Source organism: Cydia splendana, chromosome Z, assembly GCF_910591565.1.
Source record: "Cydia splendana chromosome Z, ilCydSple1.2, whole genome shotgun sequence".
Lineage (NCBI taxonomy): Eukaryota > Metazoa > Arthropoda > Insecta > Lepidoptera > Tortricidae > Cydia > Cydia splendana.
In genome coordinates, this window is record NC_085987.1 from 35,183,626 (window position 1) to 35,203,415 (window position 19,790).

General features: G+C 38.2%; 1 protein-coding gene across 1 annotated transcript in view; it reads right to left on the bottom strand.

Moving 5' to 3' along the window:
• Nucleotides 1-957: 957 nt before the first annotated feature.
• Nucleotides 958-19,790, bottom strand: part of LOC134803983 (dynein axonemal heavy chain 6) — a 91,914-nt gene continuing 73,081 nt past the window's right edge. Inside the window, exons 59-67 of the mRNA XM_063776840.1 lie at nucleotides 14,872-15,073; nucleotides 8,695-8,935; nucleotides 8,081-8,281; nucleotides 7,104-7,345; nucleotides 5,633-5,923; nucleotides 3,095-3,247; nucleotides 2,438-2,635; nucleotides 1,957-2,080; nucleotides 958-1,232 (exon numbers count right to left, since the gene is read on the bottom strand). Coding sequence (XP_063632910.1) covers nucleotides 1,003-1,232; nucleotides 1,957-2,080; nucleotides 2,438-2,635; nucleotides 3,095-3,247; nucleotides 5,633-5,923; nucleotides 7,104-7,345; nucleotides 8,081-8,281; nucleotides 8,695-8,935; nucleotides 14,872-15,073 — 1,882 coding nt within the window. The 3' untranslated portion in view covers nucleotides 958-1,002. The remainder of the gene's footprint in view (nucleotides 1,233-1,956; nucleotides 2,081-2,437; nucleotides 2,636-3,094; nucleotides 3,248-5,632; nucleotides 5,924-7,103; nucleotides 7,346-8,080; nucleotides 8,282-8,694; nucleotides 8,936-14,871; nucleotides 15,074-19,790) is intronic.

A 19,790-nucleotide genomic window follows, 5' to 3' on the forward strand; every position in this document is an offset into this window, starting at 1 on the left:
CACAGTATGTATAAGTTAGTCTATGAATTTACTGAGTCGGTAGTGCTGCACTCTGGCGGCAGAACATTGCAGTATTATCCCCTATTCCTATTGTCAAGGCGTTAGAGTGCGTGCTCAGATATTTGAGCACCTTGGCCGCTCCGATATATCGGATGGCGACTGTACAATGCAGGAGTCTGTGCGGAAAGAAAAGAGTCGTGAAATGTATAGGAACCAATTCACACAGACTCTAATTGGGTAGTAAACAGGCAGATCAAATTGTAATTTTAGTAGTTAGGTACCTATTTCACAAGGCACTAAAAATATACAATGAAAGAACTTAATTTAAGGTGATTATTTTAACATTTATTATTTATACACATATTTAAAAAAAAAACAAATCATGAACTACAATTAACAATTACAAAAACAACAAACCATGTGAAATGAAATCAGAATAGGTATAAAACATGATGTCAAATGTTAGATATAGGTATACATCGTCAACGACTAGAAATAATGTTTAGCCATGACGGAATAATTATTATGGACACCTCACCAGTTATACTATTAACTGAATAATTTATGAGGTTGAATTTCTTAAAACTGATTATTATGACAAGAGTCAGCCGGTTGTTTCGGTCCATGAAGTCATAAGGATGGGTAACGTTAAATTAGCAACCACCTGCTGTAAGTCAAATAAAATTATTTGTCACACAAAGTAACCCAACCGTATTTGTATTTTATTGACAATATTTTCTGTGGTTGTAAGTTCAACTTGTTAGAATATTTAGGTACCTCCATAGGTCACTGAATGATGACAATTGATTCTGTTGGGCGTCATAAATCGCAATCAACGGTATACGGTACGGTAACGCTAATTCGTTATTCGTGTCGATCCTATAAATACGGATGGTGTTTATTGGCTCTACCTTTTTGATAAATACACGCTAAGTTCAAAGATAAGTAAGTACCATATCGAACAATCGATTCGTCGATGGACATTAGAGTTGATGTCGTTCTTTAATCAGTTATCTGGGTAAGCAGAGCAGTGCCGCGAATGATCCAATAGTCTGAAGGAGCGTTAGCTGCCAGCAACACCGGCAGCACAAAGTTGGTGCTATGGCCGGTGGTGGAGAGAGTGCCGGCGCGCTCCGACGTCTTGTAGAGGGGTGCTTCGTAGCGTGGATCCGGTTTGGGCAGCTGTAGAACCGGATTAAACCAAACCACGGGTAGAGGAGGATTCATTTGACCTGAGATTAAAAAATAAAAATAAAAAAATAGTTTTAGGACCTTAAATGAACTGGGTACCTATTTTAACATGGAGGCCACACAACGACAATAAGTCAACTCCATTTTGTTTTATTATCTATGTAGTAATGTGTGTCATTCGAGTGTGTAGTAATGTGTCAGTAAGTTCATTCGAGAGATCGCTCTCCGACCATCTGCTTCCGACTTTTGACCACGCTGCTCGCCGGGAGTCTCGCGGCCGGCTGGATTAGGTATGATCAATCGTGTCATATCACGTTTCCATGTTAGCAAATAGTAGGTAGTTTGTGTTACAAGGGATCAAAATGATATATTTCCGTCAAGGGCGTACATTGAATCCTGAATGAAGCGATGGATTCTACAATAGAATCCCGAACTTAGTGAGGGATTCTAAAGTAGAATCCTGAGCGTAATGAGGGATTCAAGAGTTAACGCCCAAGACGAAATAATTTTGATACCGTGTGACACATACTGCTTTTCACATCAACTATCAGGAAAATAAAAAAATCTCAGTGTTGACACTACAGTGTTGCCACTTTTTAATTTCTACTCTTTTTTGCCAGGCTGTACATACGATGTTCATAGTTAATTATATTAATATTTTATACTGGCAATGAAATGTCCTTGAACAGAAAAGTGCCACTTTGATCCCTCCTAGCAGGGAAGAAAAATCCATTTTCTGATTAGGTGATGTGAAAACGTATATACCTGGCAGCGCATCGACCAAGCAGCTGTGTTCGACGTCCCAGCGCGCTGCGTCGATGAACAGCCCGTGTATGTTGACGCCGTCCGTCGGCACCTGCAGAACGCCGTACACGTCCTCGTCGGGATCCTGGTATTATGCACACTAATAATTAGGTATAGGTACGCTATTATTTAGAGGAGTACTTCGGGCATACTGAAAATTCCTGGACTGGCCACTTAGAAAAAATAAGTCTTCTCATATATCAGAATCCAGAAATTTTCAGTATGGCCTACATATTGCTCCATACCTATCGCGTACCTATTACTCGCAGAGACTTAACCAAAATTATATATAAAAATATAGAATTTGTTGTGCATAGATTATTTTTAGATCAAACACGTAATAATGATAATAATCAGCATTCCACTGATGGGATAAGACGGATGGTGACGGTGCATCGGTGTAGGTACCTTTATGAGGTCGTAAAAGTGCGTGTAGGTGTACCTTGTTTTTCTTCTTGTTCTCCTTGTAAACGTCCTCCTGCGAGAGGAAGGTGCCGTAGGGCGCGAAGTCGAACATGAGCGCGTCGATGGGCACGCGGTAGCGGCGCGCGTACGACTGCAGCGATCCCGTGAGCAACCCCTGCGGGAAGAACAGCCCCGACACCCAGCTGCTGCGCTGACTCCCGTCCACCAGCCATCTCTGACACAAGCGACTTTTTAATGTTAAATCATTTCACCAAGTGCACGTCGTGGGGAAACTGAACTATCCCAATAAGGCCTTATTTCTCCTCTGGTTTGGAAGGAAGGTTTTATGGTGAGTCTTTCGGAAAAATTAGTGCCTGTGCCAATTCTAGAAATTCTATTTATGATCGAACCCCAGTGAGCTGATGAATTTCGCCAAGTTCACTGTACCATCAGTGTTTTCTTTCCTAAAACTCGACATTTACATAAGTACACTCGATTACTGCTTATGGCTTTACTAGTTCATTTGCTATTTGTAAGTAAGCACTAAGGACGTAATTAAAACTAGGTACAGTCAGCTGCAGAGAGAAGGTACCCGCCCTGCATAGAAGTGTGTATTATTTGTATGCAAAGGTGCTAAGTGAATAGTATTGCTGACTGGTACTTGAAGCTAAACGTAAAGGGGTATGGTACTCGCCTCGATGAAGTCGACCCTAAGTACGAGGTCATGTATCCAACTGCCGAGCGATTTAAGCGAGTTGTACCCCTTTCTGTGCCACATCGCAGGCACCTTGTTATTAATGAAAGCCGTAAACACTTCTTCGAAGTCTTCAGACATTACTACGATGCCCTGTAATATTTAATACAGTGTTTAGGTACTTACAGTTAGGTTAGGTTAGTTCTATTATTTTATTTTGTACAACTCCTATAAGGCCCACTTGCACCATCCCACTAACCCGGGGTTAAGCGGTTTAACCGTCAACCCAGTGTCAAATTGTACTGGTAACCATGGCAACTCCAGGTTTAACCGGTTAACCCCGGGTTAGTGGAATGGTGCATGTGGGCCTAAGACAACACTATTAGAATAATAAAAAGTTATTGTTCTATTCCAGCGCTTCAATTTATCAATTAAATGACTGCCAGTGACATCTAAAATCAATTTCATTAGAAGCGCGGCGCGTGGGGCCAGCCAGCGCTTGTCTAAGATAGGATCACAAGTCATAGCACAATGCAGCCAGCCAGCCATTAGCAGCCAGCAATAATCTAATGAATATTAACCCATTCATGGCCACGAACCGCCGAGCGTACACAATACGCCAGGCCACCATACAAACCGTTTTTAGCTAAAACGTATGACTCAGCTTATGGGTCTCGAGCCTGGCGCGAACGGTAAATAAATCGCCGCTTATGAAGCCGGCCAGTTGGACAGCATTATGCAACATTTTTACTAACCACCGATTTTCTGTGCCTATCAAAAAAGAAACTAATTATTGCAGTTTGTAGGAGTGAATATTTTTACTTTCTACAAGCTTTTAATGTCTGACCAAGCTAAGTTGGCAGCAATTTTTATAGCCGAGCCTGTGCAAGTGTTAAGTTAAACGTCATAATTTCATATAAGTTTGACATTTAAATTACACTTAGGTACTCAGCCTGTGCTATCAAAATCGCTGCCAACTTAGCTTGGTCTGATTCTATTTAACTTGCCGTGTTTTTTGTTGTTGTTTTAGGGGCAAATCTTGAAAGTTAAATTAGACCCGTTTCCCGATATCCCGAACTGGTTCATAGCACAGTCGGTCAGGTTAGGCGGGTTCAAATTCCGGTAATCCATAGCCATGGTCACAAAATACGAAATCACTAAACAGCACAGGAGGAGTATAAAGTCGCCAACGAATAAATCGTGACTAAATAATATTTTCCATGTTACTCCAAAATACATCTCTAATAGGGGGGATGGGATGAATCACATCTTGAACTCTTGTGACAAATACCACATGAAAGATAATACCGCCGCCGCCGCTCGGATGCATTCCTTGTTTATTGTCCAAGTGTGTCCGATAAGCTTACACCTGGTCGGTCATGTATCTTTGTTTTGGTGAACGCCATTATATTAGTAACAATAGACAACTTAAAATGTATTATAGTACTTACTTTCTAATCTGCCGTAGAAACCACGATGTTTGAAAAAACTTGTAAATATTTGTCACAAACTATTTGTAATACAATACATATTAGTTAGTGGTGACTGTTTCAACCGCCTTGTTCTATATTGAAACGAAAAAAAATTAACCTTAACATCATTGTTAGTAGGTAATTGCCTAAGATACAATACAACGATCACCAAATATTATGACATAAAAGTACAGTGGGAGAAAATCCTCGTTGCCTTACCCCTCATACAAAACAAAATATTATTATACTACGGCTTGGTTCCTACAAATTGTTGCTTACCATCATCCAAACAGTAATCAGTTGTAAAATGGTACAATATCAAACAGCTTCAACATGAAATAAGCTTTAAAACCAGCCAATAAAGTTTATTTTAGCCTGCCACGGAAACATTAGTAGTTTTTACAAGTAGCGCCAGGCCACGGTGACCCATACCTTGAGCCATGTCAATAACTTATGAAATATATATATTTTTTGTATTTTTTAAATATAGATCTTTCTGTTTGCTTGCATCGCATTATGTATCTAGAATTTCAGTATATTTACTATATTGCACTGATAGTAAATCAAACTTTAATATTCGAGACCCTGTTTTCATTAAAAAAAACGTGTTTATAATTTTTTATCCTAATATGCCTTATAGAAATGGTTGTTAGCTTATATGATACTTACGTTATTACATTAAATTACGTTTCGTTTAAGTTTAAATTAGAATTTATTCAGGACTCACATGTGAGTCACTGGCCCTGCGGAACTGTTTGAGCATGACCCATACGCTGAGTCGCTGGCCCTGAATGGGTTAATACGTCTTAAGCAAATACCTACAAACCAAATTTATTGTACAGGTACTTACTTTGATTTTTGTTATTTTAGGTGTCTGGAGCTGTCTTAGGAAATATTAAGTATGTGCACAGTACATAATTAGGTCTGTCTGTAGGTAGGTATTTACAAAACTCGACTTCGTCTCGATTTGCAACTTCACAGCATATGACGTACGAATTTCAAAAAGGATGGTTTCTGCCTAGTCGAATCCGGCAAAGAAAATATAAATAAAATGTAGGTGCTCTACCTTTATAGCTTTCTGCAGCTCTGTGAGCGAGGAGTGTATAAGGCCCAGCAACGTGTTGAACCGGTCGGTCTCGTGAATGAGCACGGTGGTGAGGGAGTTCAGCTGGCCCATGTCGTCCAACTCCATGAGCGCTGGGTTGATGGTGCTCTTGTCGATGCCGCGCGAGACGGTGGCGCGCGTGCTGTCGCAGATGCGCCACACGATCTGGTCGGGCGTCTCGCCGCCGCCGCTGCCGCCCATGCGCGGCTGGACGTCCACTATCGTGTTTATTAGTGTATTCGTTTCTTTGTTCTGTAAGTGATAGACTTTGTTACCAAAAGTGTATGTAAGTGACTTTTATTTCACATTCACAATATTGGTATTACACAACAGAAATGTGTCTAGTAAGTATTGCCGATGATAAAAGCCAGCAAAAATTATCATTTTTGGCGAAAGTGACGCATAAAACTGTACCTACAGCTTTATTGGGCGTAGTAAGAAGGACAGCTTTAGGTTACTGAACTTGACCATTACAAGTGTTCTGCCAATGCCAATGGTTTTTACCAGGGATGTTGCGAATATTCGCATCCGCATCCGCGGAACATCCGCATTATTTTCAACATCCGCATCCGCATAAAATCGATGCGGAGCTCATGCGGATGCGGATGTCGACCAAGTCGGTAACAGGAACGTCTTAGCGGCGGCGTAAGTAAGTGCTAGGCAATTTTGTCATTATATTATATAACGAAATCGTCTAGATTTTGTATTAAAGGAAAAAATGGAAAAATTTACGCTTCCGGCAGGACTTGAACCCGCATCCTCCACAATCCCGAAGAACCCAAAGGCGTGTTTACATAAAAGAATGGAATGGAAAGATTTGCGATGTCCTGGTAGGCTTCCGTAGCTCAATTGGTTAAGAGCAACACACGGATTGTGGAGGATGCGGGTTCAAGTCCTGCCGGAAGCGTAAATTTTTCCATTTTTTCCTTTAATACAAAATTTGGAATATCGCTCGCAGACGTATCTGCTTGATAAAAAATTGAAATCGTCTAGATCCCGAAAAGTCGGCCAAGTTACTGTTTATTAAATAAAACGCACCTATATTCTTGCTCAAATACTAAACGTTTCGTTTTTTTAATAAAAATTACTAAAAATGTAATCTTTGACGTTTTTAAAGTACCAAATCTTGACATCCACATCCGCATCCGCATCCGCGGATGTGAGGCTTTAAGTATCCGCATCCGCGGATGTCAAAAAATCTGCATCCGCAACATCCCTGGTCTTTTACGTCTGATAATCCAATACTTACCTAATTTCAAATTTCAACTTAACAATAAACATCATGCCAATAAGGAGCCAGTTTTACTTCGTATATTACTAGGTACCTAATCATTTTGTTGAAAGCGCATTGTAGCCGCTTATACTGCTTCATAATCTAGTTGCCATATAATGTGCGGTGAGGTATGTTTTTAGAAGAAGGTAAGACACGAACCTCAAACGCGATATTGGCGTTTTCATGCATTCCGAACACTTCGGGGCTCTCGATGACCGGCAGGTTATCGACGTATTCGCGGTACACCTCCAGCTTGTCTTCCCTCGGGCAGTAGTAGATGCCTGACTTGGAGTAGGCGTAGCCCTCCTCCAGCGTCACGGGCGAGAAGAACTTCTTCAGGACCGTGGTCAGGCAGCGCTGGTCCCACATGTCCGTCACGCGGCCGCCGTATGTGATCAAACCTTGAATAGTTCATTGTTTTACAAGGGGGCAAAGATTTTGTTTAACCTCTCGTGCTAATATTGATACCCGAGCAAGCGAAAGATTCCAAAATTGAGCCACGAGCGTAGTAAGTGGTTCGAAAAATGGAATCTCGACCGTTGCGAGGGTTTCAAGGCACGAGGGTTTTGTCACCGAATGAAACACAAAATTTTTCACCACAACACAAGGAAAATACTAACTGTAAAATATACAAAATCAAAACAATTCAAAATAAATGATTTTAAATGTGTCATTCAAAATCATGGTTTTTTAAAATTAATTTTTCCAGCCAACATAAGGAAACAACTCAAAATTTGCATTTGATTACCTACTTTGTCTCACATGTGGATAAAATGCAAACGTACCTACCGGATGCAATTCTATTGATAATTAAGAAAAAACTTAATTTAAAAAGTGAAAATAAATATAAGTACCTAAATATTATGCAAGGGTAATTTTCGACTTTGGTCATGGAGTTAGGAGAGTGTCAAAACCCTTTGAAAAAAGGTTTGAGGTAGAGTGAATATCTGCGGAGGGTGCACGCGACGGACAATTGGGATGATACTAACTGGTGATGTACTCGAGCGCGGCCCAGGGAATGAAGCCGCTCTCGCAGAACATCTGCAGGTTGAACATGGCGCACTCGCGGTCGCTATTGTTGAACTCGTACGTGATGTTCCAGCCCAGCGGGCCGAACTTCTTGGCATGATACTAACTGGTGATGTACTCGAGCGCGGCCCAGGGAATGAAGCCGCTCTCGCAGAACATCTGCAGGTTGAGCATGGCGCACTCGCGGTCGCTATTGTTGAACTCGTACGTGATGTTCCAACCCAGCGGGCCGAACTTCTTGCGCTCTTGTATGATCGCGTGGAACATACAGATGCCGAATAACATCGTACGCCAGTCTTGGCCGAGCACTAGAAATATAGGGACCCTTTATAGCCTAGTCGTTACATCAGATTGGCCTGTTGGAGTAAAATAATGGCGACGGCGGAGCCAGGCACGCAACGCGGGGACTGCATGTATTTCAGTTAATATTTTATATGTATAGGTATAAGTATATTTAATAAAATATTTAGGTATACGTATGTACCTAAATATATTTGGTGACAATAAAAAAAGCTTTCCATTGGAATGTAATAGTTCGTTCGGTTAACAAATCAGTAATTTTTTTTTAATATTATTTAGTTTTAATATATATATATTTTTGGCAACCCTATTGATTTATTTTCAGGAATTATTTTATGTATTTAATAAAATAAAAGTTCCTTCGGAATCCTCTACTATCTATAATACCCCGATAAGTGTCATCCTTTGCTTAACAACCAACCGTTATTCTCAAAAAAGTCCTCCTCCATTTCAATAAGTGCTCTCTTCACATTCGCCTTTAGTCCCTTCGGAGGTTCGTTGGTGACCTTGACAGAATTCTGCAGGACCGACACCGGGAACTTCGGAGTTGGCATCGAACTCAAGTAGAGGCGGAAGTCGTTGTGAAGCAAACCGGGGTCGGTGGTTAGTCTAGCCACGATCAGCTCCAAGTTTAACATCCATGAAGCAGCCAAGTGACAGTTCTGCAAGAGGTGGATGGTATAGTCGTATGCAGTGGCGTAGTTAGCATGGGTGGCACCCGGGGCGGAAATTGTGGGTGTCACCCCAAAATTCAATCAAAATTTTAAAATATAATTATTAAAAAAACTAATAGTAATATATATTTAATATTCCATAGCTCACAATTTGACTCCATCGCTTTCATTTTAGATTCCATGAACTCTCTATAGTCCACCCCTGGCGGGTGTTGCCTCTGCGCGCGTTCTATGACACGGGCAAGGACAGCATCCGCTCGGTGTAACCCACATTTCATAAGGAGGCCAAAAGAAGAAAAAAATATTAAAAATGTTTACGTCAATTTCGCGAAAAAACATTTCTTTTTTCGATTTTTTGTACGTATTTGTAGATAAAATATAAAATGTTATTTGTAAAACTATCACTCAAAAAGAATTTTAACTTTTTTTGTAAAACCTAGTTTTTGCAAAGTGTACTTGTCACTTTTTTACATTCTATCAATAAGGATATTTGGACTAGGTCCCAGTGGCGTAGCTAGGCGTGGGCGAAGTGGGCCTTCGCCCACGGCCTCGCGCCCCCGGGATGCCCCTTTGGGCACAGTGAAAGAAAAGGGCTTTAGACTGGTCATATTTTTCATAAAATCGATTTCGACTGGCAAAGCTTATTACTTTTTGGCAACCGGGTTTTTTAACCTAATTAAACCCCGCGGAATCTGAATTTGCCGGTTGCTTGATCGAAATCTTGACCGGAAGTGAGATATTTGACATTTAAGGTCCCTTTTTTAGTTTTTCGTAAATAACTCTTAAACGGTGGTGCATAGTAAAAAATGTTCTATTACATAAGTAATCTGCATGAAATTGCCTACAAGAATGATTCAGTACAATTTTTCGCTAGGATCAATATTCAAAGAGATATTAACGCGGGAAATTTAATTATAATCACTTCTAAGGTCCCTTTTTTAGTTTTTCGTAAATAACTCATAAACGGTGGCAAATATCAAAAAATGTTGTTAAACGATAATAATCTACACAAAATTTTGTACAAAAAAGATACAGTACACTTTTCACAGGGAAAAATATTTAAAAAGATAATAAAGAGGGAAAGTTAATTATAATAAATTCTACGTTTCCTTGTTTTTATTTATTCGTTAATAATTTGAAAAGTATGACTCATAGGAAAAAAATCTTATACATAAATAATAAACATAAAATTTTCTACAAGAAACATGCAGAACACTTTTCGCTAGGATCAATATTTAAAAAGACAAAGCAGCGGGTAAGTTAATTATAATCAATTTTAAAATCCCATTTTAGTTTTTTGTAAATAACTCGTAAACGGTGTCCCATAGCAAAATAGGTTTTTAAGAATAAATTATATACATAAAATTTCCTCCAAAAAACATCTTGAGCACTTTTCTCTAGGATCAATATTTAAAGCGATATTAAAGGAAGAAAGTTAATTACAATCAGTTCAAATGTCACTTTTTTTTAGTTTTTCGTAAATAACTCGTAAACGGTGGCCCGTTGCAAAACAATATTATACATGAATATTAGACATAAAATTGTCCACAAAAAAGGTTCTGTACACTTTCTCACTACGATCAATATTGAATGAGGTTTTAAAGGGGGTAAGTTAATTATAATCAATTCTACACATTATTTAACTTTCCCGCTTTAATAGCTTTATAAATATTGATCCTAGCGAAAAGTGTTCCACATGTGACTTATAGGAAATTAAATGTAAATATTTTATGTATCAGATTTTTTTTGCTATGGGTCATACTTTACAAATTATTTACGAAAAACTAAAAAAAGTGACATGTGAATTGATTGTAATGAACTTTCTTCCTTTAATATCGTTTCAAATATTGATCCTAGAGAAAAGTATTCAATATGTTTTTCGTAGAAAATTTTATGCCAATTAGGCACTTGTCCCACCGCCGACGATGAGCGATAAGCGAGTAGAACGATAAACTAGAAACGAGTGGGCGAGCGGCGAGAAGCGAGTGTTAGCTCCAATAGTTTTGTCGGTCGGCTATAGGCGAGTGTTCGAGTGCGACGGGCTATTACTCGCGTCACTCGCTCGGGCGGTGCAGCGTAGCCGAACACGCAGACTGATTGATCTCATAGCTTGAGTTCTAACTACGAAGCGAGCATCGCCGAGCGAGTACCGCTGAGCTAGTTTTATCTTATCGCGGCGACAAACTAGTAGAGCGAGTGTTCTCGCCGGCAGTGTGAACAGCCATCGACGAACTATTATCGGTGTCTCTTTTACTAACACAGGATCCTAATCTTTTGTTCGTTTCTTGGGCGAGAAAATCGCCGATAGTTAATCGCTTACTCGCTCTTGGTGGGACAAGTGCCTTATTTATTTACAAGAACATTAAGAACTTATTTTGCTATGAGCCTTATTTTACGAGTCATTTACGAAAACCTAAAAATAGGGACCTGGAAATAGATTATAATTAACTTAACCACTTTAATACCTCTTTAAATATTGATCGTAGCGAAAAGGTGTACAGACAGGGGCGTATTTACCCTAGGGCCAAGGGGGCCATGGCCCGGGGCGGCAGGTCGCGGGGGGGCGGCGAAGCCGCCCCCTCGCTGCTTTTTCTGGGCGCCTTTTATAATCAAACTTAGCTATATTTTTTATTATATTTTAATTGCCATTTAAATTAATAAACAAACGAACGCTTCAACAATAGACGCTTCAATATCTACCAACAAGTACCTAAATTAAGCAACATTTTCGTTCAAGAAGTATTAGTACGGCGCAGTGCCGGATTTACCACTAGGCTGAGTAGGCTGAAGCCTAGGGCGGCAAATTTGGGTCACAATTTTTTTTTATTTGCTGTTGAGATAGGGTCGACCAGAATTTTGTCGCTCTCCTATTTATTTGTAAAATTTAAATAACAAGCATTATTTGTCGATTTTGCCGCCCTCTGTCATGTCAAGATATTGAGTTGAGACAGACAGACGGCCGGACGGACAACAAAGTGATCCTATATGGGTTCCGTTTTTTTTTTCTTTTTGAAGTACGGAACCCTAAAAATGTACCTACTATTTTCTCGAAAAAATTTCGCGCTCGCTACGCTCGCGTATTCACTTACGTACCTACATTATTTGTGACCAATCTGACTACATTGGGCGGTTCTTGTGTCTTCGTGGTATTGAATCTCACTAAATTGTTCCGATCCCATGCCGAAACTCACTATAGATAGAGTGCTCTCGATATCAGATACAAATACAATACTTTTCATGACTTTCCAGCACCACAGAATGAGGGATAATGGCACGGCCTGTGTAATACGCATCCCTACTACTGTCGTCTGCATAGCAATGATTATCATTGATATGCAGCAATGACAGCACAGAACCTAGTGCAACGCCAGCGGTAATGTCCACACAATCGGAGCAGCTTCCGTCTACTATACGGCTCATATGTGTCTACCGGAAAAAAAGCTAGCGATCCATTTGTATAACATAGTCCCTCGAGCATATGCGATGCGATGCCAGACCCGACCGAACTCCTTAGCTATATCCAGCCTGACTGCCAATGCCTCACCTTGATTCTCAATGGCTAAAACCCAGCAGTACCCACCGGTCACCGATCAGATCAGGCAAATATAACGAGGTCGCATCGTCATTGAGTGACAAAAACGGCCCATATAAATCTGTATCTAGAATAGTGACATTAGTGACGTCACCTTTCTGCACTCAAAAGAATAAAAAAATATCTACGTTCCACTATCAGCGAAGAGCGCCTGAATAGCTTAGCTCTTCTTAATATAGAAGCTGAGCTGACAAACGTTATAAATTACGACAGCGTCATTGATGATTTTGTCAACCAATTTGTACATAGGAAAACAATGTAAATGCCTATGTGAGTAAATGGTAAATGTTTAGTTTTTATTTATTTCACACCTTAAAGGTACTTGTTGCAGGTTTTTTTTTCTTAAATAAAATACTTTATCGTCACTGATGAAGGGGGGCGGCAAATCAAAATGGCCCGGGGCGCCAAATTTGTAAATACGCCTCTGTGTACGGAACGTTTTTTGCGAACATTTTTATGTTTAATATTCATGTATAATATTGTTTTGCAACAGGCCACCGTTTACGAGTTATTTACGAAAAACTAAAAAAGTGACATGTGAACTGATTGTAGTTAACGTTCTTCCTTTAATATCGCTTTAAATATTGATCCTAGAGAAAAGTGTTCAAGATGTTTTTTGGAGGAAATTTTATATAGATAATTTATTCTTAAAAACCTATTTTGCCATGGGACTCCTTTTACGAGTTATTTACAAAAACTAAATAGGGACTTTAAAATTGATTATAATTAACTTACCCGCTGCTTTGTCTTTTTATATTGATCCTAGCGAAAAGTGTTCTACATGTTTCTTGAAGAAAATTTTATGTTTATTATTTATGTATAAGATTTTTTTTCCTATGAGTCATACTTTTCAAATTATTAACGAATAAATAAAAACAAGGAAACGTAGAATTTATTATAATTTTTGATATTGGCCACCGTTTATGAGTTATTTACGAAAAACAAAAAAGGGACCTAAGAAGTGATTATAATTAAATTTTCCGCGTTAATATCTCTTTGAATATTGATCCTAGCGAAAAATTGTATTGAATCTTTCTTGTATGCAATTTTATGCAGATTACTTAGGGGTCATCCATTAATTACGTCACACAAATTTCTAGGTTTTTTTACCCCTCCCCCCCTCCTTGTCACACTTGGTCACATTTGGCAAACCCCTCCCCCCTGGTGTGACGTCACATTTCTTCAACGAAATCGGCAAATATTTATTAAATATTTTATCAAAATATTTTTGACAAAAGAAATATTAGTAATTTTATAACCCAAAACTGATTAAGAAATAAAATTAAACGAATAAAAACGATTATCGTTTCAAAACCTTGTTATTTAAATGATAATTAGCGTATAAAATAATTTAAATACATTTTCGGTTACTGATGAAGTTAAAGTGACGTCACAAAGTTTATGACTCCCCCCTCCCCCTTGTCACAACATGTCACATTTTTTTGACCCCCTCCCTCCCCCTAAACGTGTGATGTAATTAATGGATGACCCCTTATGTAATAGAACATTTTTTGCTATGCGCCACCGTTTAAGTGTTATTTACGAAAAACTAAAAAAAAGGGACCTTTAATGTCAAATATCTCACTTCCAGTCAAGATTTCGATCAAGCAACCGGATTCAGCGGGGTCTAATTAGGTTAAAAAACCCGGTTGCTTAAAAGTAATATGATTTGCCAGTCGCATCAAGAAGGAGAGCGATTTTGAATTTTTTTGTCTAGTCTACTTCGCAGATGCGACTTCGCCCACGGATAGTTTAGTTCACGCTACGTCACTGCTAGGTCCCCCCCTAGCTACGCCACTGGTCATATGGTTTTAAAATGTCGGGATCCACTTGCGGTAATCTCTTGTTATTATTGCATTTCATTTTGCACACGTATGTATTTAGAGGCTTGGTTTAACAAAAGATAACAATGACATTTTAAAACCGACGATTTAAATACGACTATAAGAGGAATTTCATAACATTCCATTCCCTTCCCCTCCTTAAATTAACGCTCCTCGACTTCGCAGCCAGATTGAAATAAGACTCCCGAGCATGTCTTGCGTTGTGACTCGCAACGCAAGTCATGCTATGCTACGGATTTAGAAACATGCCCAAACATAAGTATAATAATTTTAATCGTAACAAAATAATGTGATTATTGATGCTTTAGTAGCAGGGCTTAGTAGAATCTGCAACTAGTCTATCGAATATAGGTCCACATAAGTCCTCATAATCTCGTAATCTTTCGAGAGCGGCGGTGAAGGAGTAGGCGGTGGATTGGGAGCGGACAGTTAATTAATAAGTATTTTAAGTACGTAGGAAATAAATAAGTACTGAATAAACTACTGACCTGCAAAAAGACCCAGTCGCCTTTAACTTTCGCGCCATTAATCATCTTTTCAGCCACTGGCCCCTGACCCTGGCCCAAAGAAATTGAATGCACACGATCTCGTACGCCCATTTCAGTGGCGAATCTCTGGAACGCCCCAAATGGATCTGACCCTGTGCTCAGTACGAACACGAGGGGTATCGAACATGTTGTGTCTGCATACCTGAAATGTGGGGTTATTCCCACTAGTTACCACCAAGTTGTTACCAGTGGTAACTACTGGGAATTTTTTTCCCACCTTTTACCAACTCGGTTTAGTGGTAACTACTGGGAATTATCATTCCCAGTAGTTACCACCAAAATTTTGTTAGAGTTAAATACTAATAAAAACACTATAAATAGTGTAGTATAAATATATAGAGTAATTTAATAAATAATTATAAGTCGATTAGTGTTTTAGTAAACTCCCTTAAAAGTGACCAAAAATATTGAAACAGTTTAACCGGTACTAGTACAAAAACTATGATATATGTACTTAAGGATAAATTTAATAATCCATTTAGATGATTTTTCAAGTGATTTTATTAGGTAATTCAAAATAACTCTATTTATACTATTCATACCTACTGTTTTTATTAGTATTTAACAGTAACAAAGTTTTGGTGGTAACTACTGGGAATAAAAATTCCCAGTAGTTACCACTAACCCGAGTTGGTGGTAACTACTGGGAATTTTTATTCCCAGTAGTTACCAGTGGTAAAAGGTGGGAAAAAAATTCCCAGTAGTTACCACTGGTAAAAACTTGGTGGTAACTAGTGGGAATAACCCGAAATGTGAAGTGAGATTTCTCAAGAATAATAACTAACTTGACTTCCGTGAGACACAGACATATTAAATATATTAAGAACGGGTCACTCACGTATTTTAAACGCAACGTTACGTAAACGCAAGCTCCTGATGACACTCCTCGGTAAGGAGTGCAGCATGTCGAGGGTTTTTCGACTAAAAATACGTGAGTGACCCGTTCTTAATATATTTAATAACTAACTTGGTTTCACAAAGGTTGCAGTTTTTAAAGGGCAGGATCAAACTTCTTATTAACCTCGTGCCGCCCAAGAAAAAAAAACGCATGATCAGCTAAACGCCCAGTGTGCAATATAATAGCCATAATATTTAGAAGTCGTAACTGCCCACGCACTTCAAACATTTTTTTTAATGAAAAACTCAAGCAGGATTTTTTTTACTTTTTTCTGGGTATATGTGATAAAGTTTTATGTACAACGTATTGTACACTGGGCGTTTAACTCTGAATTTAATTTCTAAAGTCTGGGCAGTTACGCTGAGTGTCACTTTGTACAATGTGTTGCACATTGGGCGGCACGAGGGATTGCGTACCAATTTTATATTTGTGAAGGTGGTTTTATATAGGTACCTACATCACCGTGTATTTTTTTACTAGAATATATCGCTTACTCGGGAAATTAAGTAGGTACCTAAAAAAAAAAAAATCATGGAGAATGGAAAATATTCAGAAGTGGAAAAATATTACGGGACGAGTACGTATAGTATTCTTGCTTATACATGTATAAACTGTATTTTATTTTATCTTTTTTGTAATCGTTAATATAAATTAATATGAGATACTTAGGAAGCTTTTTATTGTTAAAAGTTGTTACGTCCAAAAAGAGAGCTAAGTTGTTTTGCTATGAGTAGGAGGTTTTCCTTTTTTTTCTAAATTTGCAATAGATTCAAACTTATAGGCACCACAAAATAGTTATTTACGATACAAGTGCGGAAAAGAGGAAATTCGAAACGAGTGGCGATAAATTAAAACACGACCGAAGGGAGTGTTTTAAATCGACACGAGTTGCGAATTACCTATTCGCTTGTGTATCGTACAACGTTTTACAGTACATATGGCCCTTTAAACTTTTGACATACGCACGAAAAGTGCTATTTTACGTACTAGTGCGGAAAATAGGACCATATGGACTGTAAACTAAATTTTTGTGATTAAAACTTGGTCGAGTTCAGCTGTTTGTTTTATAAAAACGATGTATGTAAAAGTTGGTCAAGCACTTCTTGTCAGTAGAAAAAGACTCGAAATTCAAATTTTCTATGGGACGATAACCCTTCGCGCCTACATTTTTTAAATTTGGCGCCTTTTTCTACCGACAAGATTTGCTTGGCCATCTATACCTACTTAAAAAAAAGAAACCGGACAAGTGCTAGTCGGACTGGCCTACCGAGGGTTCCGTACTTTTTAGTATTTGTCGTTATAGCGGCAAGAGAAATACATCCTGTCTAGCTATCAGGGCTCATGAGATACCTACAGCCTGGTGACAGACGGACAGTAGAGTCAGAGTAATAGGATCCCGTTTTTACCCTTTGGGTACGGAACCCTAAAAAGCGAAACCTAGCATAAGGTGCAGGGGGTCAATTTCGACTGTGGGGAAATTTCAACTAATCGAAATATCTTCCATGGTTAACATTATTAATTAACTACACTAACTAGAGTCACACACAAGACATCTTTTTCGCTAGCTAGACATATATGGCACTCATATCCCGCAGTGGAAATTGCATTTGCGTCCTCACGGCCTTATTTGATCGGACAATTTAATCAAATTGGCGAAAAATTGTTCCCGTCTGGACACGCCTTAAAACGCAACCGTGTGTAGAGCCCATTATTTATACATAGGTGTTGCCACCAAGCTGTCATTGTCACGCTTACGTCTTTGTCATACGTTACTTGCTTCTGTGGCTCTCCCTCTACAATGGACCTATATAATAGGGACAAGACATATTGTTCTATACGTACAATTGCTTATAGAAATAGCACCCATTTTGACGGCACACACATAAATATATATCTGTCTCGTTTTTACTCAGCACTGTAACCCATAGCAAAAAAAGATGACAGTATTTCAGTACGTACATAAAGTGTTTCATGAAAATACGTAAATACCTAATGCGGCCGAAAATCCGCCATGTTTAGTTACCCAAATGTCATTGTCTGTCAGTTCAGCCGGTACTTGTCCTGTCAAAAAGTCGTGGTGAAAATTAAAATTATTAATTATCTTTCAATATTTTGCTTGTGATTGAAAATAATTGAAGCCAAATGTGAATAATTACGTCGCGAATATGCCAGTGTGTAGTGTATTAGGGTGCGGCATAGGAAAACCACCAAATCAGCCATCTTTGACCTTACACAGGTACGCTATCATTTACATGAAAAATATTGGTTATTGTTAATGTTCCTGGGAAATGTAAGGATGTTTCACGTTATAAATAGCAAGGTTCTTCTGTGCAGTTATAGATCATGAAGTGATTGGATTTATTTAACTATATTTTTACGTTTAAATAATGTAAACATTTCAGCTAGGGTTGTACTTTATTCATCGACTTTGATATCGATATATTATGATTGCCTATTTATATTTTCTTATTTTATCATGCTACCCCGCTTCAAACCAACTAAATTATCTTAATTTAATAATTAAATCTTTTTTTTATAGGTTACCAAGAAATGAACATACAAAGCAAGAGTGCCTGGAGATGGAGATCCTGACCGACTCTCGGTAGCACTAGGGTAACTCGGGGCCGTGGGGTCGTTACTCCACAAGCTGCCCTGCGGGCTTTTTTATATCATTATTATATTTTTTTTATATAATTCGACATTAAGAGACCATATGTGACGTCCCACGGTCAAAGGTACCTTATGGCGGGTATGGAGTTATGCATACCCCAGTAATCTACAATAAATAAGCTATCGATAACACAAAAGATCAACCTTCTAGGTTGCGTAGTTACAGAGATATGATTTTTTGAAAATAATGTTGTGAAATGAGCAACTTTACGATAGAGAAGTTTTAAGTTTAGCCGCCTAAAAAACTATGTTCCTGAAGTAAGTTACATAGTTGACTACAAATAATAATACCTTATATATCTGAGATTAAAAAAATATTGCGACTTGTTCTGTAATGCAAATAGAAACTTTTGATATCGACTGATTTATGTGTATACTAACCAATCTCTTGAAAATAAAGTTTTATTTAATTTTCACGATTGATTGGAATGAGCTCTCAAGATTTAAATTTTATCTATTAGAAAACGACACTGACAGACAGTTTAAGCAAAAAACAATACCGATTTAGAGGTGAAAATGTATTTTCTGACTTTTTCATATAAAATCACAAAATTGAATATTTTTACTTTTAATGTGACACACAATCAATTTTTCTGAGCACATATGAAAGAAATTATGTCATTCAAATGAAATAAATCCTAAAACCGCAACTAAATACTATATTAAACCCCTTATGCCACTTTAAACTTACATAACAATAACAGTATTTGCTCCATACATTTACGAAAAGGTACCTTATGGAAATAAATCTAATAATACATCACTACAAAATATCAATCATATTACAGTTTATCTTTTATGAATAGAAAATATTAATTTACATTAAACTGCCCCAAATTTAATTAGTTCTTCGTCATAATAATCTTAAAAAAGACCAATAATTTGTATGTAATGAAAAGGTACCTTGTGATTAAGTTACATGATGAGGCATGATGATGATGGAACAGTTAGGATAAACTAATAATATTTTGGGGTTAAGATGGTATAAATCGTCTATTTCCTATCAATAATATATTTCGGTTGCTATTGAAGATAAGCGGCATTGAGGTTCAATGACCTCAGATATTCCATAAGGTAATGCGTCGGATATTGGCATTTTTCAGCACCAACCAATGGCTGATTTACTGCATGCGACCAAACCAAATGAAGATTATTCTAGTTAAGAAAGACTTGACGAGAGTAACTTTGGTATAATAGCAGGCTACTTGGATTTGTAATGTCGGTCGATGTACGGTTATAATATTTGCGAGGCGCCCCAACCAGAACTGAAATTATCAAATTAGTTTTGCAG